This window comes from Haliotis rubra, unplaced genomic scaffold (assembly GCF_003918875.1).
Source record: "Haliotis rubra isolate DU_JTF1 unplaced genomic scaffold, ASM391887v1 Scf162, whole genome shotgun sequence".
NCBI classification, from domain to species: Eukaryota; Metazoa; Mollusca; class Gastropoda; order Lepetellida; family Haliotidae; genus Haliotis; species Haliotis rubra.
Window position 1 is genome coordinate 453,882 of NW_025765581.1, and position 26,953 is coordinate 480,834.

Consider the following 26,953-nt stretch of genomic DNA (forward strand, 5'->3'; position numbering starts at 1 on the left):
CAGTGTTTTCTTTGTGGCCCTTTTGTGCGTTATTAGGATCAGGTATTTTTCTCCTCCTGAACAAAAGACTCGCATCTCCTGTGTGGATGTGACCGGCTGACATTATACATGTACAGGGTGTGGGCGTGATGGAGGTTTGCTCACAGCAGGCTCTGAATCTTCTCTGAACAGAAGCTGCTAGAAGTAATGACGGAACAGGGAAGAATGATGTCGCTGTTTTCTTTGTCTGGTGTAGGAAGTGCCAAGAGACATCGCAAAGTATAGAAAGGATACTCAACGTGTGATAGCCATGCATCGTGTGTGCTAATGAATAACACACCTATCTCGATGCTGATCTACAGACGCAGAAATGCTTCATTGTTGAGAACAATGACTTCATCCTTGTTCATTACGTTGCCAAATGATAACAAACACCAGGTCTTCGTTTCCTACAAAATGACAATGTGCTAAATAAAGAATCAGTAAATCGTAATTCGGAACAACTAAATTGTTTGTCCTGTGAGTGAATGCTCTAAGACTCTCCGGTGGTCGGGACATCACTTGGAACAGATAATAGACAATTCCATTCGAAGCTCTATGTATGAACAAGTCGCAAAACTTTCAAGGTAAATTTAAACTTACCAGGATTTTTCAAATGTAGTATTTTTGTGATTTAATTTTGGCTAAATTTTCCAACAATAGCCAGTGGCTGAAGGGATGGTGTAAATTCAACTTAGGTCCACGCAGGTAGCAAAGGTACTGTAAGTCCCCATGGTCCCTAGTATGGTGATCTACCTTCCGCTGTTGGCCATCTATAGCCTGTTTTTATAATGTATCGTATTCTATAGTTAAACTGTTTTTGATTTAATTACTAGTTTTAAATTTATATCTGTGATAGTCTAGTTGTTTTACTGTCCTTTGTTGACAGGTGTTTATAATTTACTTTAATCATAATCATAATAAATCTGTAACTTGATATGGTTAAAATATTGCCGATGTGACTTAAAATCTGAAGTCACTCACTCACTCACTAAGTATGCACAGACACATTTCCCTATCTGGTAGTATACTGGTTTGGTGCATTCTACACAGAGTTGGCAATCTCCATTATCAGACTATAACCGGTTCGAACTATACTTAAAATAATGGTAATTTGAACCGAAATGGGCATCAGTGTTGGTATCGAACTGGCAAAAGCTTTGATCACTTGGCAAAAGCAACGCTTCAGTTTTTGTAATGATATAAGTTTGTAAAGCTATAATGCTAATAATGCTTACAACTGGTACGATAATGACCATTTTCATCCTCGACATCGATTATTGTAATGGTTATTATTACACGTATGATGATAATTACCATGTACATGACGTATATCAACCAGCAGGGTATGCATATATCCATGGTTATATTCACCTGCTATTTAATCCAACCAGAACACACCCAGTATCGGCTTCTGCTGGGGCTGTAATAACGGCATCGGCCAGCTAGTCAATACCACGGGGGCTCTAACATTACAATTACGTTTACATAAACCGACATTACTACTAGTCGATTTTTCTTTATTATTCATGCTGGCGCTTTGGCAAAAGAAAGAGCCATTTTACTGAATCTGCAGCAATGTCTTAAACATAACACCTTAAAATTCATATAGATACACTTTACCACAAATATTGTCACATTTCAGTTCTTATATATCTGCAGTTATGTCTTCTGAAATAATAACTGACGTTTATTGAATCTGCAGTGATGTCTTACAAATAACACCTTTAAATGCATATAGATAAAATTTGCTAAAATATTGTCACATTCTAGTTCGTATATATCTGCAGTAATGCCTTCTTTAAAAATAACACTTAAAATGCATAAAGATACACTTTGCTAAAATATGGTCACACATACATGCCCATATTTCTATTTGGAATCCTTGAAACTGAGTCCTGAAATAAACGGTGTTTCGAGATCTGCTGTTCCAATCGATCAGCAATTTCCCCAACAAATCTGCCTCCGACATCTGAAAATCAGCTCTAAGCGTCCCATCTGTTTTTATTATTTTTGGACTTCCAAACAAAGGGCTGAGGTCTAAATACCCCCTGTGTGAATCATGCCCAAGTTCTGACCTGATGCTTCTTCAACACAGCATGTATCGACTCGAGTTTCAAACGTAATTAAGCAGCACATTGCTCCACATCATAATCCGTTGCCTCAGCTCGACCACCAGGACTACGTAAGGTTTACAATGGCCCCAATCAATATTTTCACACTATGAAGCCACAGTGCCCAGTGTTCGCGCACACGAGAGCGTTGGATTGAACATGATCGTGCACTCTGGCTCTCTGCGCGTCCTGGTTATCGATCAGAGACGTGGGGGAGGCTGAAGATGGGGATGAGTCATCCTCTGAAGCGATGGAGGAGAGGAAATGCGTCATGATGTGATGAAGGTGTCGGGGATGGACACCTGTGTTGGAATTTCTAACCCATTGTCAAATACTGGCGAAATGAGATCTTGCTTTTCACTGAAGTTTAAGCATAAAATTTATTCATTAGTTCTTGGATGTTGCAAATTGGAAAAAATATATTGGATGATTACTTCGGCATATGGCGTCCCTGCTGGAAATGACTAGCACTTGTTTGGAGTGACTGAGCAAGTATGGTTTTATGCAGCTTTTAGTAATATTCCAGAGGGGGGCTTACTCCAAGGCCAAATGCAGAGATAGCATCAAACTCTGGTAATATGATACACCCGGCCTTATCGCCCATAAATATCTTGACCATGTTGAACACCAGTACTTGGCACCGTCCATTAGACCATGCGGTTAATACTCATGCAGTTGGTTTATGAACACGTGGACGCCGTTGTCACAATGGGGTAAACCTTGTTTGTGTTTTTAGTTTTCTGTGGCTAGTTCAATATCAACAAGAAATTTTTAGGGTGGGAATTGTCATACTAATTACTGGATTACACTTTGCCTAGGACCAGACACTTTGCATTTTGCCTAGGACCAGACACTTTGAATTTTGCCTAGGACCAGACACTTTGCATTTTGCCTAGGACCAGACACTTTGCATTTTGCCTAGGACCAGACACTTTGCATTTTGCCTAGGACTAGACACTAGAAATGGGCTTCACACATTGTACCCATGTGGGAAATCGAACCAGGTCTTCAGTGTGACGAGCGGACGCTTTAACCATTAGGCTATCCCACCGACCCTACACTTGTCTAAGCTTTACGTCCCGTGATAATGTTAATAACTAAACTGTTTATGTCAATACAGTTCATAACAACATGCATGTTGTTTTAGTTTTATATCCACATATAAGATGTTTTGTTTGTTAAACGTTCACAAAGAACCATTAAACAACATAAAACCGACAACAGCTGTTGGTTGGAAATATGAAAATATTTACCTGGGACGTTTTCCGTTTGTACGGAAGGACAGCTATTCAATGTGTGGAGTATTTCTACAAAGCGTTTATTGATTTTGTTTCAAATGCGCATAACGTTCGCGCTTAAACAAGTTTACAAACATACCGTGTATTTTGTATTCAACGACTTTCTCAGTGATTAGCATTTTTAATGAAACTTATATATGCACATAGATATTTTCTGGTACACATGGCAAGCACTCAGTCATGGTTATATATAAAAAAGTAGGGGAACCTGAACTTTAAATTTGGATAGGAAGTAAAAGTTAACAAACTTTTCAAAGACAGACATCTTATCAACGCACCACCATTTCTCTTTATCACCACCTCTACACAGAACAAGAAGGTCGATAAATCCCTGTAGACCATTAATTTTGAACAATCATCTTGCATCACACAGATGTTAGTGTCTGTTTCTAGCCATTTTTGTGTGTTTCAAAAATGAAAATCGTACACATGCAAATTTCATGTCATACACCAATCATCTTTCATAAGGAAGTGCAAGTGGTGATGCACTCTCAAAACATTCATTATTATCATATCAACATTGATTGACTCCGATATACCTCCCAATTTTTTCAATCGTAAATTAAAAAGGTAGTTCCCTTACCTTTTTGGAAGAGTATATATGGGGTGAGAAAGTGACACCCAATTGCATGGTATATGTACAGTCAATAAAAATCCCTTAATGTTCCCTGCGGGCCGGTGGGGTAGCCTTGTACTTAAAGCGTTAACTCGTCACACCGAAGACCCAGGTTCGATTCCCCACATGGGTACAATGTGTGAAGCCCATTTCTGATGTCCCCAGCAGTGATATTGATGGAATATTGCTAAAAGCAGCGTAAAACCATACTCACTAATGTTCCCTACGATATCAACCCTTTAACGCAGAATTTCAGCAGTGAGGTCACGATACGTGTGCGGACATGATTCTGAAGGTCTGCAGAACGTCTGCGGAACTGTCTCTCGATAAAAACTCCTTATGGGCAAAAGTGGACATACAGTTCAAGCTCTCTCTGTTCCAACAGAACAATACGATTTCTTTATCATCGCGATATTTGATAAGAAGCAATTTCATACAGAAATTCTGCCATTATGATACAGTATCAACGCCGCTTTCACACCAGCACACCAAAGACCCTGGTTCGATTCTACATATGGTTACACTGTGTGAAGCCCATTTCTGGTGTCCCCCGCCGTGATATTGATGGAATATTTCTAAAAGCGGCGTAAAACTAAACTCACTCACTTTCAGGACAGATTAATGGCAACACAATATGAAAATATTCCAATTATATGCAAAGTATAAAGAGAATGAACCAGAGTTAGCGTGGGCAAATTTCATCACTTAGTCCAAGATGGAGAATAAGATAGAAATTACGAATTTACGAAATGGGGAAATTGTGCACGGTTTTTACAGATGGCAAAAAAAGAAAAAATTAATTGAAGTTTCCAATGATGGTTAATTTTTTCCCAAAGTCTTCGCATTGGATATAAGACTAATGGAAGCTTTTAATATAAGCCCCAAGTGAATACACTAATGTATACCGTTACACCAGTGCCATATATATATTGTAAGGTTATAGGAGCTACAAATATCTGCATCGTTAAAACAATTCAATACCCTTTGATATTTAGAGGCAACAAAAACTGGATTGCGGATGTTATCTGAAATCAATAATATCCTGTTTATCTCAGATAGATCGTATAGGTTTCATCTACCTACTATAAGGAAAGGGTCAAGGGAACTATGAATATCAAAGTACCAAGGGACTGCTCTTTAACGTATACAATCCATGTGGTGCTTTTTATCCCAACATCGGCATTTGATCATCCTTAAGAATCTCCTATGGCTAGACGGAGATAATGGATTCACAATCAGACAGGCATATTGACAGAGTGCTACATTGACACCCCACTAGCCGGTGTTCGGAGATGATACTGGTTCCTTATGAAACTGGATCCTTTACCAGAGTATGGGCAGCTGTAGTGCATGACAGCTTCCACTCTTACATCCCTCTAGACCGGTACTTCCGGTTCCTGTTTCCTATGAAACTGGATCCTTTTTTCTGTGTAGGGACAGCCACAGTGATTGCAAAGCTTCTACTCTCACAGCGGCATCCTGCTAGACCAGTACCTCAGGTTCCTGTCCCGTATGAAACTAGATCCTTTATAACTGTTACACTGATATTCTACTCGGGCGGTGCAAGGAGCTGGTTCTGGTTTCAGCTCGATATGAAACTGGTTCCTTTAAAACAGTCACACTGATATTCTGTTGGGACGATGCTAGGAGCTGGTTCTGGTTTCGGTTCCCTATGAAACTGGATCCTTAATTTGCACACCGACAGCCCAAATACATGCAAAACATACACTGGCAATGACACCTTGCTAGACCACCGGCATGGGAGGTGATGACAGAGTAAAAACACCTTAGTGATTCGAATTCTCAACAGCAAAGGTTTCCACAGAGCCAGTAGAACAAATGTGTAAAGATCTTCTTTTAAATGACACTATGAAGACTACAATGAAATTAATGCGTTAGCTTCTGCTGGTCGTTGCTGTTCAAGAGAAACTCAAAGCGTCCACGATAAAGATCAACCGGTCCCACCGACTATTCATCCACCATCTTTTTAAATATACTTTCTTGTACCCCACCTTCAGTAGACCTGTGAAAATCCGGGTTACAATTGGTTTTCAGCAACTCATCCTTGTCGTAAGAAGTGACGAACGGTATTAGATGGAGTTGATACATGCCATAGCATCCCAGCTGCGTAGATTGGTGTAAGTCACTCTATTGTCTTGTCCAGACTTGATTATTTGCAGTGTAAATACATACTGAATATTGCTAGGTGCGGCGTTAAACATCAAACTATCCTTTGACATGTATCTAGGAGTAACATAAAAATACGATCTTGGTCTGCACCAAAATAACAATACACTAATATTACAAAATAGTGCTTAACCTTTAGTGTATATTGACCAATATCTAACACATTCAATAATAGACACTGTTATAATTCTGTGACACATTGGTGGGGTGAGCATAGAAGATGCTATTTTTGTAACATTTTGTCAATAACCAATATGTTTACCAATATCAGAAAGACTTGGTATTAGCTTCACGGTAGTGAATCATGTCTGCAACACATATTTCATTCTTGTTGACTACAGTTGGATGGAAACATGAAATGTCCGATATTGATCAGTGGTGGTAATCGGTTTGGTTATTCCACTAAAACGTGTCGCAAATGGTTGCATTTATACGCTTCCATATTGATCAACAATACACGAAAATATAATAAATAAATATGTCATTGTTATCCATTGTTGTTTCATTTGCAGTGAAATATGATAGCTGGCATATTCTGTGTTGCTAATGATTTTTGCCTGATGCTGTCAGAACATTTAATGTTCTTCCTTTCAGAAACCGTCGATGATGCCATTAGTTGAAGGTTTCTCGTTTTGTAGGATGTGAAGTGCGGTTTGGAATATTTCAATAACAATTGCGTTTTTAATCTCATTGCAGGGACAATCATTAGTTTGATCTAGAAGGACATCAGTGGTCTGCATGAACAGGGAGTCTGCTTGAGAGCAGAAGCGGTGCAAAGCTTTGGCCACGTCATAACAAACATCACTGAGAGACGGTACTTATTGTTTCCCTGGCTGGCGGTCGTCATTAAGGGAATGAAACAAAGACTAGTCGGTTCGAGTCAGTATAATGGGTCATGTGTTATTCATGTAAAGCTGCAAGAAAGTGTCATACTGGGCTAGCACTATAAACCCAACATTAGCTACACACACGTGCATGCACATGCAATATATACGAGCAATAATCTTGATTGATTAGGAACTCACGTTCATCCCATATCGCCCTACCAGACGTGAAGTCCTAAAGAAGCTAAAGCTTAAGCGTGATGTTATTGTTCAAAGGTCTAAAGGGACTGATGATTTGCAGCATGCACCCCAGCTGTTTTACATTCACAATCGTTAGAATGGCTTTGCATGTTAAGTGTTCCAGGACTGTACAGTTTAGCATGCACCGCAGCTCAAAGCACCTAAAGAGCGCCCAGTATGAAACAGAAATATCTCGTTTAAAAAAATCGACATTTATATTTCATGACTGAATTTCATTATTGTGTAAAAATGTCAACATGGGACAAATTGTATATTGTAACGTGAACGATATATGGGCGACTGAAGCAAGTTGTGGTAACGAGAACTAAACCATTATTTCAGGCAAATCCTGCTGCACCTCCGCTGTGATGGGAATATAAAGTTGGGTTTACGTATGCATGGGTTATGGACACGTTTGTTTAATGGCGTTTATACACACCCTGCTTTCGTTGTTATGATTTGCGGATCTCGCACGGGGATTTAAACGTCTGTAATCATACACAAGACGCCATGCATTACGAGGCAGTAACGAATTGTGGAGTGATATCAGCAAGACTGAAATGATGGTATGAAGAGGAGCAGGATGTGAAGGCATGGTATGGACAGAAACAGGATGATGAAGGTATGGTATGAAGAGGAGAATGAAGGTGAAGGCATGGTATCAATATGAGCAAGATAGTGAATTCATGGTATGGACATAAGCAAGATGGTGAAGGCATGGCATGAACATGAGCAAGATAGTGAAGGCATGGTATGAACATGAGCAAGATGGTGAAGGCATGGTATGAAGAGGAGCAAGATGGTGAAGGCAGGGTATGAACATGAGCAAGATGGTGAAGGCATGGTATGAAAAGGAGAGGATATGAAGGCATAGTATGAAGGCATGGTATGAAGATGAGCAGGATAGTGAAGGCATGGTATGAAGAGAGTATGAGCAGGATAGTGAAGGCATGGTATGAAGAGAGGAGCAGGATAGTGAAGGCATGGTATGAAGAGGAACAGGATAGTGAAGGCATGGCATGAAGAGGAGCAGGATAGTGAAGGCATGGTATGAAGAGGACCAAGATGCTGAATGCATAGTATGAAGAGGAGCAGGATAGTGAAGGCATGGTATAAGGGGAGCAAGATGGTGAAGGCAGGAGCAAGATGCTGAAGGCGTGGTATGAAGAGGAGCAGGATGGTGAAGGCATGCTATAAGAGGAACAAGATGGTGAAGGCATGGTATGGACAGGAGCAAGGCGCTGAAGGAATGGCATGAACATGAGCAAGATGGTGAAGGCATGGTATGAAGAGGAGCAAGATGGTGAAGGCATGGTATGAAGAGGAGCTAGATGGTGAAGCATGGTATGAAGAGGAGCAAGATGGTGAAGGCATGGTATGGACAGGAGCAGGAAGTCAACTGGTGTGTAGCAACGATGAGTGACATGATGGTACGGTGTGATGCTATGGCCAACTTGAGAGTACGCAACGTTGAGCGCAAATCATGATGTCACCGCATGACATTGTGTGAACAAATGGACACTTAAAGTAAAACCTGAAACTTCAACAGGCGTAACTCGTCCATTTTCAGATTCCATTAAACCTCATAACATTACAATATCAACAGATGGAACTCCTCTGGGAGTTTTTAACCACAGTTTTTCAATGGTGCCAGCAACGCGAATAAAGCTCAGTTACGATCTTGAATAATTCAGACGATGACTTGTGTTAATAATCCTGATAACAGTCGCATTGCAAAGCTTTTTCAGCATGTTAGTCAAAGACAGACAGTGATGAATATCCCTGGCCTTCCTGATGTTTCATTGATGTTTGAACAGAATTGACACAAGGGACGTTGCTGTGGTCTTACAGCTCTCTGATCAGTCCACGTAGCAATACATTCAGAAGATACGGAATTGATAGTTTCGGCGCTTAAGCGTTTCCAGTCGCAAAACCCCTTATATCAAGAGCGTAAAATAAATGGTCCACGGACCTTTGGGAAATATTCAGATTCAACGGCACTTGTTGTTATGACTATTCAATGCCTCTCTCTCTCTCTCTCTCTCTCTCTCTCTCTCTCTCTCTCTCTCTCTCTCTCTCTCTCTCTCTCTCTCTCTCTCTCTCTCTCTGGAACTCTCTCTCTCTCTCTGGAACTCTCTCTCTCTCTCTCTCTCTGGAACTCTCTCTCTCTCTCTCTGGAATATTGCTGAGTTCGGCGTACAACTAAACTCTCATTTCATAAACTTACAAAGCAATTAGGAATATTGCGAATAAGTAACAAAATTGTCATATTTTGTTCTGGAAAACGTGTTTTCTTATCTCAGACATCTCGATCAACAAGACCTGAAAGTAAGGTGAGACTTTTTTCCACCGAGACATTTCATCCGCTTCGATGCCCTTCAGCTTGAAAAAAAAGACACTTATGAATATTTGATTAGCCCTTGAGACGAGAAATCTATTTTCTTGTTACAGTGTTCAAAACGCCATGGAAATATTTTTTTCAGAAATCTCACTAATTAAAAATTCTTTAACTAGTATTTCCCGTCGCCTAAGTTTATTAATCATTCAACATTGCTCATGGTTAAACGACTCTGAATCTCGTTTTCATTTTTTAACACGGCGTCTTAAATAAATTAAATTCAAAGGTGTGAAATTGAATTTAAGCAGTAAAACGTGTGAGCGTATCAGGGACATTAATTACTTTAATCAATCAAAGAGTTGGCAAGGCTTTGGGGGATTACGTTTCAACAGGATCTTTGTATGAATCATCTCAAATTACATTAGCTTTCTGTTTTCTTTAATCACTTTTTAGAGGCGTCAAATTTAGTAAACCCTTCTTGCCATCTAATCAATACCAACAGATCTTGCATTAATGAAATCAATAAACTTTAATTCCAATTTATAAATGAAACTAATGAAAAATTGGAAACCGCTACAGTTTGCAAACCAAAGATGTTATTTCGAAAGGAAACCAAAATCCATTTAATCATACCTTTTTCAAACTTGTCAGTTTTATCTGGCAACCGATACCGCTCCAACCTTTTATATCTTTTGGATTTTTGGTTAGATTTGTCCTTAGCAACGTATGATTGTCTGCATGAATGGATCTGTTGTCAACCTCGGTTGCCTGGTTACCTGCGTGTCATCGTACCTTGATCACGTGTTTTGTTTGTTCACAATATCAATCACTATAGTGTCTGGTTGAGATTCGATCATTTATGACAGTAAATATACTGGACAAAATAAGTTAGGGGTATTGGTATTTTTATGATTGATATTTTAGCAGTGTGTCAATGCTCATTGTTCATAATTTCAAAATTTACATATATCCCTAACTATTTTTGTCCAGTATATGTGGCATTAAACACCAACAACAGCGACAACGACAAGAAGCAAACACTCTGATATTCTGACTTAATAAACACAAATATACAAACCCAGGACCATTGTAGAATTCTTGCCATTTCAAAGAATTTCTTTAATCAGCAACAATAAGGTGTGAGGTGAAATTGGGTTTAACGTCGTACTTAAGAATATTTCGCTCATATGACGACGTGCATGCGTGTGTATGTGCGGCTGCTTGTACTAGCCCCGACTGAAGCTGGCTTCATAGTGCTAGCTCACTGAGATACCATGCCGTAATTAAGCATGAATACCCCTCTCAGACACATTATACCGACTCCGAGCCGACCAGTCCTTGTTGTACACACTAATGCCGAGCGCCAGGCAGGGACCAACAAGTACCATATTTTAACGTGTTTTGGTATGACGTGGCAATAGATCGAGCCCGCGACCTTCCGCTCACCGGGCGGACGCTCTAACCACTATACTACAGAGACGGTCAGCAAAAATAAGAAGCGTTAAGATTCGGGATAGACGTGGTCTTTAGCAACCCATGTTTGTCCAAAGGGGTTCGGATGGTCAGGCTTGGTGACCTTATTCACGCAAAACCATCATGTCCCAATTGCATAGACCATACTTACGAAGCCTATCACTGGATTGGTCTTGTACAGACTAGAACAATTACAGAAAGACGGAATATTGATGACTGTGACGTACATAACAAACAAAGAAGCACCGATGCTTGACGAAGTCTCTCAGAGTTCTTACTATCCCTGTTACAGTCTTCACCTGTCACCCGCATTCATTAAAGTTAGATGCTGGTTCAAAGATATGAATCACTGATTGACACATACAACGGTCCTTTGTAGCTAGTCTAGTCATGTTTAAAACAGGCATAAATAAAAAATAAACCCACCTTGAAGGATAACTGTATGTTCTGAACTAATATTTACTGTACAGTTTCTTTGTTGCTTAACGCCACACTTAGCAATATTCCAGCTATATTTCGGCAGACTGTAAAAATGGACTCTGGACCAGACAATACAGTGATCAATGTCATGAGCATCGATCTATGCTATTGGGATACGAGGTTTATGTCAATCAAGTCAGCATGCCTGAACACCCGATCTCGTTGGTCGCCTCTTACGACAAGCATGGGTTGCTGAAGACCAATTCTAACCCGGATCTTCACGGGTTATTACTATACTGACAATCGTGCACAACTATAAGAGCATTTCAGGGGCAGTGCGGTGCCATGGTGGTTAAGGCTCTCGTCACGCTGAAGGTCTGGTTTCGACTCTGTAAATCAGTTCAAATGTGAACCCTATTTTTGGAATCCCCTGCCGTGATGTTGATGGAAAAACCCTATATGCGGCGTAAAACTCTACTCATTCACTCACCATGACACCAACCCACTCTAACCTCCCACTCACGGCATTGTTCAATACTGGTTCCACCTACATAAACGTAATTCTATGCAATTTAAAGACTAAAGATGCCTAAAAATGAAAAATACTTTTGCTCCTCACACGCACTTTATATTCTATTGGCGGCTTCATTACTGCTGTGATAGCTCCTTAACGATATAATCATTGGTAAATTATTCATTTTGATGTTCCAACACAATTAATTACCTCTTCAAACATACCTTAAAGTGAAAAAAGTGGCAAATGATATAATGAGCCAAAGCGATGATCAATATCACGTCTTGAAAGATTAAAATGAATACCATGTCCATTGATCCCGTGAATTATTATCGATAAAACCCAATTCCCAATTAATGTACACACATGAATATTTATATCACTGCTATTGGTATTACACGGATGAAAAGGTACATCTGGAAACTGTGTCAATAGATGAATAAAAGTACCGTTCATCAAATATTTGATCAAACCATTAGAAGACTTGCTTTACGAGTTTCACTGTTATCGGTGTCCATCCAGAGTGAATGTCAAAAGCATTCAAAAGAATGTATGATATATTGGAAAATCATCGCACTGTCTTAAAAGAAGTTGTAAGCAGTTGACACATTTCAAACCGCATTAGGTGCAACATCACAGGAGAGCGTGGAATAAAATGTCAAACAGACCAAGCATCGAAAGTAGGGCCTGCTACTTAATCACCCTTAGCCTTGATTTGATGGATATGTTTCCTATATTGTGATCTGTTCTCTTGGCCAAGTCACGGCCAGACAAAGAATATCCTCGAGTATGTGCCCAGTATTACAAACTGATATATCAAAGCTGATCGGTTGATCTCAACATGACCTCAACTAGTGTCCTCTGACATCTTTAACCACCAGGGCGCCGTTGTAGAAAGCGATCTTAGCGCTAAGGTGACCGTAACTCCCATACCTTAACATAGACTTAAGGTAGGCTTAGAGCTGAGGTTGTTTTGTGCAACGGCACCCAGGGTTGTAGTGCACGTCCTCGTATTTTACCAATTCTAATTTTGAAGAAATGATTTCCTAACAGAACCGATGACCTACACAGAAAAAACTAAATACATACTTTACATGTGCATATATATGATCAAAAATCAAAACAGATTCGAGGGAAACAACAATTTCGGTGAACTATTACATTAAAATTACAAAACGCCAAAGTCTGAGGATCAGTTTCGATCACCGAAACAGATTCCAACGGTTTTAAATGGCAAAACAGCGCTGAAATTATAATAATGGCCCACAGAATCAGTGTTGGTTTGGTTTGTTTGTTGTTTAACGCCGCACTCAGCATTATTCCAGCTATATGGCGGCAGTCTGTAAATAATCGAGTCTGGACCAGACAACCCAGTGATCAACAGCATGAGCATCGATCTGCGCATTTGGGAACCGATGACATGAGTCAACCAAGTCAGCGAGTCTGACCACTCGATCCCGTTAGTCGCCTCTTGCGACAAGCATGGGTTACTGAAGATCAGTTCTGACCCGGGTGTTCACGGGTGTCAATGAATCATGACACAAAACATGTCCTGCCTCACCATAACATCCGCAATCAAAATTGACATAAAACACTTTTTCGATTTATGTGCCATTACTTTCTCCTACATTATTTAATTCTCTCATATAGAAAGGACTCATATTTAATATCATCATACTCTGACATGCCCATATAATTCTTTTCTTAAATACACGAGAGTTTGCTTTCATTTCCAAAGAGTTTCCCTTTCATATGACTACAAACAAAGAATATGACCTAGGTCAACAGAGAGATGTAACGGTCAACGATGTTATTCCACCACTGCCATAACATTCTCAAATTCTACAAGCAGAAATACAAGATGGTCGAAGAGCAAATATAGTTCAGCAAATAAATGAGATCAAACCGGTTGCAGAAGGAAATAAAATACTCCGTTTTATGTTTGAATCAATGCAAGCCAGACACAGTGTCAGTGTAAAGTGAGTTCCAGTTCTGATTTCTGCATGCTTTCCCTCCTAATTACCATTAAGCCAGAAATACAATATTGACACACGGCGAACTCATATCATATACATTTAGCAGACCAAACGTACACTGTAGTAAAACAAGCCCATGCCACAATGTAAATCAATCGTTGTGGTTCAGACACGGTTAAAGGCTGGTTTTGCTCTACGTTTTATTGGAACCAGATGCTGGGATTAATGTGTATTGATGGTAGAGGTGGTCCATGAAGTAAACTAACACTGCTGGAAGTCTTCACTGACTTCAGGTCCAAGGATAGCGTTATTCAATAACGTGAGGTTCTGGGTCTAGTTCGTGTTCTGAATTATGCGGGGCGGTGGGGTAGCCCAGTGGTTAAAGGCCTTCGCATGTCAAGGGCTGGGTTCATAGGTACAGTGAGTAGAGGCGGTTTCTGGTGTCCTTGCCATGATGTTGCTGGAACATTGCTTCAAGCGGCGTAAAACCTTACTCACTCAGTATATTTCAGAAGTTACACCATCGACTAAAACCTTGAGCAGGAATATACACTACATATTTCAGGGACCGCCTCCGTGGTGTAGTGGTTAGAGCGTCCGCCCGGAGAGCGGAAGGTCGCGTGTTCGATCCCCGACCGCATCATACCAAAAGACGTTAAAATATGGTACTTGTTGGTCCCTGCCTGGCGCTCGGCATTAATGGGTACAACAAGGACTGGTCGGCTCGGAGTCAGTATAATGTGTCTGAGTGGGGTATTCATGCTTCACTGCGGCATGGTATCTCAGTGGGCTAGCACTATAAAACCAGCTTAAGTCTGGGCTAGTACAAGCAGCCACACATACACATACACACGCATGCACGTCGTCATATGAGCGAAATATTCTCAAGCACGATGTGGGAAATTGAACCCGGGTGTTCAGCGTGACGAGCGAACGCTTTAATCACTAGGCTACCCCGCCGTCCCAGAACGTAAGTGAATCACAGACGTCATGGGACTTGACGGCGCTGCAGTTAGCCTTGGACCCCACGACCTGGTGACATAGTATGCTATGAAAACGGGGTCAAGGCTGCATATTCTGTTTCACTGACCCTGCTCACATACTTACTCAGCTGATATTTTTTTTCATAACCCACGTGGTCAACGTATGGGTAGTTGCATACTAATGTCGTACGTCACACGAGTGTCGTATCGCGTTGACCTGTGTCGTAACGACTTCACCTGAGATTCTAACGATTTGATTGGATAACCGATGACCTCTCAATTAGGTCACATTCTGACGTAACTATTTTTTCATTCATAACAAACACGTGAATTCATTCATTCTACAACTTAAATGCATTGTGGGAATGTAAACATTGCTAACGCTTGCCGTGTCGCTGTTTAATTGTGATCATGAGTCGAACTGAGACATTATATCCGTCGAAAAACATAAACGCAATGTTTCCACCAGTGATGTTGGCCGAATGAAGCAACTGCAAACCAAGAAACGGGGTGCTACGGAGTAGTTTACTGTACGAGGCTGTACGAGGCGATGACAACTGACATGCATCGTGACGTCGGGTACCAAGGCAATGACGTCATTACAGTGTGACGTCATGCAAATATTGTACTACAGTACAAAACTCTTCCGCAACCTCTTTATGAAACCGGTTTCGGTTTGAAACCATAAAAATAACAAAAATACGCTATTTTGTCAATTTAATGCATGCAAGACGTGGGCAATAAATAAAATACCACACTCGGTCTCATTACATACGAATTATACGAAACTCGTGACCTTTCCTATGGTATCTGACCGAGCTTTGGTCAGATACCATAGGAAGGTCACGACTTTCGTATAATTCGTATGTAATGAGACCGAGTGTAGTATTCTCTATATGATACACATAACTGTAAACCAAATATTCTTCGTTGTCACCTAAGCCATCCAATGTCATATTTAACATACCAGTAACCTTTACGACGGAGAAGGCTTGCTTTCAAATAATGTAAATAGGGAATGACAAACGAGCTACGAAGAATTGCGATTTAATCTTTCCTGAAGTAATGGATGATGTTGACTTCAGCATTCATTGACGAGGGCAGAGAGTCCGCAACTTAATAACCTAAATCCGACTGACATTTAAAGAGGAAATGAAGAATAGTGCATGAAATGTCATCAATACTAAAAATCCCAAAGAAACAAAACGAATCCACTTCACAGAAGGAAGTCTTTTGTCAGATGACGTAATGTAATCAATTCATGACGTCATGAAAAGAATGGATGACGTCACGTCAATTTTTTCTATGAAGCAATGTCACGTCAACATTTCTAACAGCTAAAATTAACATGTGTAATTATCGGACAGTTTTTCACGCGATGACTTTATCCTTATGGTAAATATTATTATTATAGGATATTTATATAGCGCACATATCCAGGCAACTAGTGCATGCTCAAGGCGCTGGTATTTTTGCCTCGATCATTGGATGTCAATCTCAACGGCACATCGTATTATCAATCTCAACTCCCTGGGGCGCACTGGGTGGACTGGGACACATAGTAACAGTACTTTGTCCAAGTTTACTGCACGTTGCTGTACCCGCAACTAGGTGTTTGCACGTATTCATGTGGCCGCCATCTGGTCATATACCAACAGATTCGTGGGTTCTTTTACGTGCACAGGGTTGTGTACTGTACACTAGGGGTTGTGACAACACTGAAAGAGTCTGCACACAAAGTTGACCCCAAGATTTTTACACCCGGTCACAGGTGGGCTCGATCCCGACACCTCAACCTCGCTGGATCACTAGCCTGGCACATTAGCCAGCTCGCCCACCGCGCCTCCAAATATGCATCCATATGTTCCTGATGACAGCTGCTGTCCATGCCTCCGAGGAAACAAGTGTTACCATGTAATGTGATCCTACAACTGCTTCTATGGTCATCGATGAAGTATATTATTCTCCATAATCATTACACTCTACTATGCGCATGTGAACTCTACCAGATGCATGTCGCTTTGACATTAGACAGCATTTCGTTCCATGAACAGACGAGAGCACTTGCTGCTGAACAGTTATATAAAACGCCAGTGCTAAAGAATATCAATTTTGACAATCTTCAGAAATAGATTCTATTTGGTGTAAGGGGCAAAATAGCTGTGAAAATCATATGAATGGACCACTGAAAATAAGTGATGATTTCAGGCGAACGAGGGGTAGATGCTAAGGATATACAACTTCTTTATTACAATGTATGCGACGAGTCCGTGGAGCTGTTAACACCGTTATCAAGCATATGACGATTAAGTTATCCGTCGTCTTCATGGAGACGGGGCAGTCTGTGTCATGAAACTGACACCAGGTGTTCACGAAAAGGGTAAGCATGTCCTCCCCTGCAGGTAGCCCCCGTCATTAATACGGTTTACCTAACTTAAGTTAAAGAAATGTCTATATTAAAGAGGACAGGGTGCAATATGGACGATGCCAAGTTGAACTCAATACACGTGTAATCAATATCTCATACTCAACAGAAACTGGAGAGTGAGTGAGTGAGTGAGTTTAGTTTTACGCCGCACTCAGCAATATTCCAGCTATATGGCTGCGGTCTGTAAATAATCGAGTCTAGACCAGACAATCCAGTGATCAGCAGCATGAGCATCGAACTGCGCAATTGGGAGCCGATGACATGTATCAACCAAGTCAGCGAGCCTGACCACCCGATCCCGTTAGTCGCCTCTTGCGACAAGCATGGGTTACTGAAGATGAATTTTAACTCGGATCTTCACGGGTCAGAAGCTGGAGAACACCCAAGAGGGTCATATCGTTAGAGTTAATGTGTCCCTTATATAGAAGATTAACTGTGTTCATGTGAAAATAGGCAGATAAACTGTAATCATATGAAATTGTCAAATATTTGATTCTTTTCCGCAATATAGTATGAAAAGGGAAGGGCTGATATGACCAAACAATCACCTTGTCTCAGACACCTCTGAGAGCGGCGGGTGCGGTCGCTACAGCAGGTCATACCTGCCTCTTGCTCTCGTCGTTTTCTCTCAGGGTCTGTTTCAATACATGCAGTCACACCTTAGGCAATGGGTTTGTTCAAAATTGCTTCTGTTCACCCAGCAGAAAATGGGTACCCCGTGTGATAAGTCATGTGACTATTAACCTCCTTGCGCCTCACATGCAGCTTAGGTTATCCGGGTAATAATAATCAGATTATGTTTGTGCGCTTTGAGCAGGATAGGAACCGGGAAACGTCGCGTTGTATTCTACATTATTATTATTATTATTATATCAGTGTCATGAGTATTCCTGCGCTGTATGGAATCTGGTTCCGACATTCGAGTGTGATTATTCTACAACGTTTTGAATTCACATCAACCTGTCTCATTACCTCTATATTCACGTTCTGTTTGAGTACATTTTTCAAAACCCAACGCATCAGCTACCAGAGGGACCTAATACGACCATACGGCGCCTATAGGAACAGACCCTTTAACACTAACCACACCATCCGCTCCATATGCTGCGAATCCCAGCTTACAGTTTCAACGAGAACGTATAGTCACTTGTGTAGTGTGGGTTCTACCTATCTGACAGATCGATACCAGCAAATATACATGACATGAATCACCACAGGCCAGCCCGCTTAGTCATCAGGTAGCTGCTTAATTGGAGCTGGATGAGCCTGCTGTGGCAAATATTGACTTAGACTTTAATCCATTCATAATATCGTATGCCTAGGGGCTCATTTAATTTTACCAGAAAACCATATTCTCGTGATGATAATTTCATGAAATATTTACTTTGTGTATTTGTCAAGGAGGGAATAAACCCAATGAGTACGATGCAGTGAGAGCATCATACTGATCAGGGCCTAGATTTTCGAAGCTGCGCTTGGTCGTATTAATGTTAATGAATGGCATCGTATCTTACAAGAGAGCTGAGGATTCAAGATATCGTTTACACTGAGGACGAAATAATTGTTCTTCAGACAATTTACAGTTATGAATAGAATTTAGTAACATTACTACTGGTCTTTGTCTATAACACCAAATACTCCCAAAGAAATCATTTTTTAATAATAGTCTTTCTGGATATTACTACCATATTATTGTTGTAACGAGCATTCAGGATGTCTGTTTGAATATCAAAATTGTCTTTGGATCAAACCAATAAATTATTTAAGATAATAGTATTACAAAACGTAAATATTTCATGAAATCACTACCAATAAAGAATATGGTGCGGCAAATGATCATACTTAAAACAGCCATTCACCAGTAACATTTTGTAATTATTTATGACGAAGTAGGATCTAAACAGCAGTCAAATCAAAATGTAATCAAATAATACATTAATCCGATTATAAACATAGGTCTATTGGATATAATATGAATGGGAATAATTATATAATTGATATGAAACTAAATGTCACGCTCTCGTAATGTTGAGGCAAGTGCTTCAAGAATAGGAATCTCTAAAAACAAGAGCCTACGAAAATATCTGATTTTGTACAGCTGAATAATTAAAATGTGGTAAGATGCACAAAAACACAGACCGCGAGAGAATCAAAATTGCAAATATAGAACTTGAATCTCTCGGTTAAGTAAATTCATTCCGAGCTGAGCAAAAGCATGCTCACGGAGAACAAGCGATGGATCTGCTATCATCAGTCCGCTGACTCACATGGACAAGTTAATACGGGACCTACCTGTGTGTCTGTGGATATAGTACGGAATGCTGGTCATTCCGCTGAAACCCATGGTATAAAAACACAACAGTCCAAACTGTATTAGATTCCATCTTGGGGGGTCACTTTCCGTGCTTTCCGTCATGTTTTCCTCTGAAAATATCCCTTATTCCAAAGATTCTCCAATATTTTGACAGAATCACTCGATACTAGTGCAGGCAGACGACAGTAGCCACTTGCTGCAGATGCCGCCACTGCGCATGCGTGGGAAGAGGCTCGCCGGCTTCAGGATGATAATTACGTGAATTCCCAAGGGGTAGAAACGTCACTGCGCGCGAAACCCTGGCAATCAATGGCAGAATCGACGAATTCTTCTGCATTTCTCGTGCATACGAGAGCGTGTTTAGCTTGTGAATGCTGAACGGTCTAATATCGATCCCAGACAATTGTTGGCGGGATGAAGTGTCTTGTTGGACCCTTCCAGTCCCAGTATTGCTGCTTTTGTCATAGCAGGAGAATCTTCATCTTAACCAGAGGGGCACTGGTGAGATATTAGACTGCAGTCTTCATTTGCGAACAAGGGGTCACCGTCCCTTAAACGTTCAATCGTTATTTAGGTGACTGTGTCTTTTTGAAAAAAATGCCTAATTTTCTTCTGCCAGACTGGGAATTGCTGTTGGTTTTGGTTCAATGAAATATTCAATTTCAGGAGTAATAATTCATCAAGCACATACAAAGTTTAACCCTTTCAAATTGAAACAATAAACAACATTGCAGGGCCGTGTAAAGAAAATTGAAACTAGTATGGCTACACACAGTGCCCACTGTACACAAAATGCAGATTGATGGCATGTCGTTAGCAAATAAAATATGTCAAGTTTAAATTGGTTTTGAGCATACAATTAAAAATTAGGTTGAAAACAGCCCAATTTTGGGAGATGATTAATTATGTATCGCCTATTATGTCTAATATTTCAGTGAAGAATCATTTACCCAGCAGTTTAGCTGTTTTTATTACACTTAGCATATTATCGACTTCAACACACGGTCCTGCTTTACTGAATAATGACTTATGGTCTGTCAGTTCTTATTTAGACTCAAGGGACATTATTTTCAGACATTACCTTTCAGAGATAAATCATAATATGCAAAGTATTCAATTCGCTCATAAATCTTCCGACGAATATGTCTTAAAGAATGCTGTTGTTAGATTCTAATTTCTTTTCAGATAACTAATTTAACATGAGTTTACAAAAACACGACCGCCACGCTATTTTCGTATTGAAACTCACTTTAACACAATTCTTTAAAATGCCCTCCTCGTGCGACTGTCGACTTGAAGTTCTGACTCTACTCCTGAAGATTCTTTGAGAGCGAAGATCTAAAACGTGCAGCACAGAAGAGCCAATTTATATGGATATTACAAAGCTGGTTCTGCGATTTTAATGATGCTGGGAAACATTTCAACGCCATAAGAATGTTCCAACACACATCGGGATCAAACGATTCGTAGGAAAATGGTACTTAGCTGTTTCTGAAAACTGCGATGTTCTTGCCACCAAGGGTCTTAGAGGCTTGTAGTCGTGGCTTTTATTACACTCATACAAGATGTCGAAGGTCACTTTTCAGAACACGGTACGTTATGTTTGATGAACTATAGTCATTAGTGTTCAAAGGCTGCGTATGCGTGAGGTCATTATAAAACCAGTCCATTAAAACCTTATTCAGAAAACACGAAGTCAGTTAGTATTATTCATGCATAACCTTTTCTCTGTAATTTATTCAAGTCGATTAGTGGCGTGTTTATTATCGGGTTCTATATCGAATTGTGCTGTGTTTAAAGTCGGTTCCAATGTCGAAAAATATCATGTTTAATCGCTGATCCTGTATAAACTAATGTTGTGTTTATTTTCGGTGCCTCCATCGAATAATGTAGGTTTAAATGACAAATATTGTCATGGTTTTATTGTCGTTTCCAATACCAAATAATGTTATTTATAATCAGTGTTCCTGAACACAATAATCCTTTATGTCGGTTCCTATATCGAATAAGGCTGTGTTTCATGCAATATCGAATATTGTGGGGCGGTGGGGTAGCCTAGTGGTTAAAGCGTTCGCTCGTCACGCCGAAGACCCGGGTTCGATTCCCCACATGGGTACAATGTGTGAAGCCCATTTCTGGTGTCCCCCGCCGTGATATTGCTGGAATATTGCTAAAAAGCGGCGTAAAACCATACTCACTCACTCACTCACTCGAATATTGTCATCACGGTTCCTGTATAAACTAATGTTGTGTTTAAGGTAGGTGCCTCTGTCGAATAATGCTGTTTCATGTAGCTTTAGATATCAAATAATGTCATTACTTTATTGTCGTTTCCAATACCCAATAATGTCATGTATAACCACTCTACTCCGGTACGAAATAATGTTTTATGCAGGTTCCTATACCGAATAATGTCATGTTTATCACGGTTCCTGTATAAACTGGGGCGGTGGGGTAGCCTAGTGGTTAAAGCGTTGGCTCGTCACGCCGAAGGCCCGGGTTCGATTCCCCACATGGGCACAATGTGTGAAGCCCATTTCTGGTGTCCCCCGCCGTGATATTGCTGGAATATTGCTAAAAGCGGCGTAAAACTAAACTCAGTCAGTCAGTCAGTCCTGTATAAACTGGGGCGGTGGGGTAGGCTAGTGGTTAAATCGTTTATCTCGTCACGCTGAAGACCCGGGTTCGATTCCCCACATGGGAATGTGTGAAGCTCATTTCTGGCGTCCCCCGCCGTGATATTGCTGGAATATTGTTCTCTCACTCACTCACTCACTTAGGAGTTAGGACATCAAATAATGTCGGGCTTGATGTCTGTTCCTATATCGGGTAACGCGATGCTGAATATGCATTAGGACATCGAATAATGTCGGGCTTGATGTCTGTTCCTATATCGGGTAACGCGATGCTGAATGTGCGTTAGGACATCGAATAATGGTGGGCTTGATGTCTGTTCCTATATCGGGTAACGTTGGGCTTGATGTCTGTTCCTATATCGGGTAACGTTGGGCTTGATGTCTGTTCCTATATCGGGTAACGTTGGGCTTGATGTCTGTTCCTATATCGGGTAATGCGATGCTGAATGTGCGTAACGACATCGAACAATGTCGGGCTTGAGTTCTTTTTCTATATCGGGTAACGCGATGCTGAATGTGCGTTAGGACATGTTTGATGTCCAATAATGCGGTAACTGATTCTAATATGGAAAGAACGGTTGTTAAATATTTAGTAAGGGGTGGGACTGTGTGTTGATTCATTTCTTATTTGCATGTTTAATTCCGGTTCTGATATCGAATTACTTACAATGTCGAATAATGCGACAGTTTTCAACATGTAGTGTTTCTTGCACATCACTTAAAGAAACGCCAATATAATATTTTGGTGGAATGTCATTTCTGAAAAAAGGGGAGAATGACAAAAGATTGGTCCAACACGACTATTGCCTCCGCAGTCACTGTGATGGTTAAGAACACTACAGGACGAGAGGACATGTTATAAATCAACACACCGTAAGGTGATGAATGTGTAACGTTTGAAATAGGGTTGTCTTTACCAGTCTGGAACAGAACGAAATGTTTGGACAGTTCAGAATAAAATGTTTTCATGTTTCTTTGAATCATTTTATTCAAGAGAGATACCAGAATGTCATCGTCGAAATCACATGCCCCGCCCTCCATTTCTATAATAGCAGTCACATTGATTTGATCCAATTTGACTTTTGTACCGCGTCAACGCCTAGGGGTTTTAAAATTGACCCAATAACCCCGTGCCTTAGTTAGACAGATTGCTGTTTAATGTCTGTTGTGTTCTCCTCTGACATTCACACAGACACACACGCGCGTGGACATATATACACAGATCCGCTGACATACATATACGCACGCGAACATGCATACACGCACGTACACAGAAACATACCAATCACACACACTAGCACACATACACACACACATACACAGAAATACATACCCCACAATCAGAAACAGACCGCGCACGTACATACGCACGCACGCACGCACGAATGCACCCACAATCACGTTCGCGCGGGCATATATACACACATACGCAGAAATGCATACCCCACAATCAGAAATAGACCGCGCGCGCACACACACACGCTCAAACGAACCACTAATGTTGCATTAATATCTGAGTCATATCTCTACTTAGTGAACCATAGTTCAGTCTTTACAATTAACCGTCTTTTAAAATTACATAAAACACGACTTTTCCCTTGCCTGTCAATTCTAATACAATACCAGATAAATATTCCTACCATTACAGCCTCAATTTATCATTCAATATTCAGACTGTAGCAACGTGTATCAAAGTTGTCAATCAATTAATAACACAATTATCTTCCAGCCGTTGACTGTTACCAACGCTGTTCCGTGTTATAGGAATGTCAGCCTTTTTCACAACGATGGTAATCCCAAATTACCACCGCTGTTATCGATTTTCGTCCATGGATTGCTGACTATAATGCCATTTACGTTTTTAGGCGTAGCAAGAACTGTCAAAATGACAGGCATTCCAACTACATTTCTAGTACAGTTATGGGACAAATGGCAGCTGATGAGCGATATGAGATTATATGGAATAGGATGGCAAGCGGGTGTTACATGAACCAAGGCTGGTGACCTCCAGGTTACTTTCCCGATAGCCAACGTCAGTTTTACGCCAGTTGTCAAACCTGGTCCTTTTTTATCATATATCAATGAATTAAAAATCTGCAACGATTTCTAAATTAATAGATGAATAAGTAGATCATATTTCATCAATCGTTAATGGTAAGCTGAACAGATATTTATTAATGATTTTTTTTGGACATTGAGATTCGTAACGGCGGCAAAGGAAAAGAAGATGCAAGAGAAGCATCTTGAGCGAATGAGTCGATGTTTACCATAGCATCAACAATACTTTAAACATACAAACATACATCCTTGGAAAAACGAAAGAAAGAAAGAAAGAAGAAAACAAAACAAATAGAACTCTGCCAGCAAAACGAGAGAGAGAGGTAAGAGAGAGAGAGAGAGAGAGAGAGAGAGAGAGAGAGAGAGAGAGAGAGAGAGAGAGAGAGAGAGAGAGAGAGAGAGAAATGGTTATTGGATTATTTAATTCGGATTACAAAGTAGTGTTATGTGCTTGAAGTTCAAATTCAACTTTTCAACCTTGTATCGTTTCAAAAGTGTTCAGAATGGTTTAGTCAAATCCAATTTTCAAGTAAATTATGCTTTGTGCTAGGCAGCTTATCAGAAACATGAACATAGTGAATGAAGGATGGAATATTTAAATATGTCATGAAGGTTGCAAAAAAGGCAAGAAACAAGAAGGGAGGAAAAGAAAAGAGCTTAAGAAACATGCAGATGGAAATATATCAAACCACAGCATCCATATTCAGCCATCGTGTCGATATTAACCGGCGTTGATAGCAAGCAGTCTTCCCGGATCACCGGAACATCTAGTTACAAAACACATCTGGGTCGAGTTCACGAGAAGCAATAAGGATACTTTCTCTGTATAAAGCACTGCGCGCAAAAAGGGTTTTATTTTTATATAACAACGCAGATGTATCGCACAGGGAAGAAACGACATGCTTTTTGCATATTTGAGAAACTGACGAGTTTCCGTGTGGCATTCACTGCAGTATATATCAAGACTGGAGATGTGCTTACTTGGTGAAATGCTGAATTAACGATGAAGTCATCAATAAATAAGAAAAAAGGAAGAGCACAAAGTCACGCCGTAAAACCAAAAAACTCTCTCTGCCGCAGGGGCCCTTGGTTCTAAGAGATACGTTCGAGGCTGTCTATCTTGATGAACGGCCTTGATGTTTACACTTGAACAAGAAGACCAGAAAGTCGTCCTGTCTAGTCTCCAACACAGCAGCATGACACAGACTGTTGTGTTGTAGCCTGGTTGCTAAATTGTTGGAGGAAACAACATATGCCAGCATCTCCATCTTCGTCAACGGAAATCAATACTAATCAAGTGTTTATTCATATTTCTAGGCATTGTTCGTATATAATATTTTTGTATAATCATTTATTGTTCAGTGATATCGTTTCGCCCGAAAGGAAATGATATACCAATACTGGTTGGTTCCATGTCGTGTGTTTACATGGAAAACACTGTCGGTATGCTGGAAAAAATATTCTGATCTCGAAATGTCATGATTAAGTATTGGTTGTGTAGTAACTGTCTGGCTTTCCTTCGTAACGGTATCCCACGCAAGTGAAGTTACGACCATCGCTAGAAATTGCTTGACATTTATGAATAAGGACATATAGCAGTATTGTTTCTGATCCTTCCCAATTCCAATGAACCTAACAGCCGTTAACCGGAATTTGTCAGGCAATCACTTTCACTTAAAGCATGGAGACAAAGGACTCTCTGATTAAAGGAAGCTATCGAGCGACATCCAAATGCTTGAAGGCATGACATAACAGGTGATCTAGGTACGCGACCCTTTCTGCACTCTGTTTTTTAACCATCGGCGGGGCAGGATACTCTAACCTTTCCGCTAACCCCCGAGAATCCAGATTCATAAATGTAAGTTTATGACACAGCCGGAATCGGACAGCGGAATTAAGACACAGGCAGTAAAAGCAGAAGTAACAGTTCTTGAAATGCACGGTCGATAGTGAGTGTTACATTCAGAATTTATGATGTGCAATCTGAAACTCTAAAAGGCTCACAAATCTTAGTTTGTTGTTTGATTCAACTATATGCTGACAGATCAAACGATTGACATCATGAGCATCGATCTAATCAACTTGGACAGGATCAATGATATGCATCAACCAAATCAGCTACTCTGACCGTCCAATCCCAGCAACTGATTCTTCAGGACAAGCGCGGATTGCTGAAAACCAATTCAAACAAGCGTTTCTCACAAACGAGGATAATGTTGACGAGGCAACGCTTTAACCTTTGATGCATGCAAAAGTCACTAGATTAAATATTTATTTCTGCATATAACCTTCTCTTTTAAAAATCATGCCCATGCCTTATACACACAAATTCCGTACGTTTATAACTGACTGACTGAGTATGGTTTTACGCCGTTTTTAGCAATGTCACATCACGGCGGGGGACACCAGAAATGGGCTTCACAAATTGTACCCATGTGGGGAATCGAACCCGGGCCTTCGGCGTGACCGTACGTTTATTATGCTAGTGTGTTATGCATTCTTTATTTAGCACCCAT

The 26,953-nt window shown here is 40.4% G+C and overlaps 1 protein-coding gene across 1 annotated transcript in view; it reads right to left on the minus strand.

Annotated features, from left to right (window-relative positions):
* Window positions 1–19,961, minus strand: part of LOC124271652 (sodium- and chloride-dependent transporter XTRP3-like) — an 80,846-nt gene extending 60,885 nt beyond the window's left edge. The window contains exon 1 of the mRNA XM_046706801.1: window positions 19,722–19,961. Within this exon, the coding sequence (XP_046562757.1) occupies window positions 19,722–19,845 (124 nt within the window). The 5' untranslated portion in view covers window positions 19,846–19,961. The remainder of the gene's footprint in view (window positions 1–19,721) is intronic.
* Window positions 19,962–26,953: the final 6,992 nt, after the last annotated feature.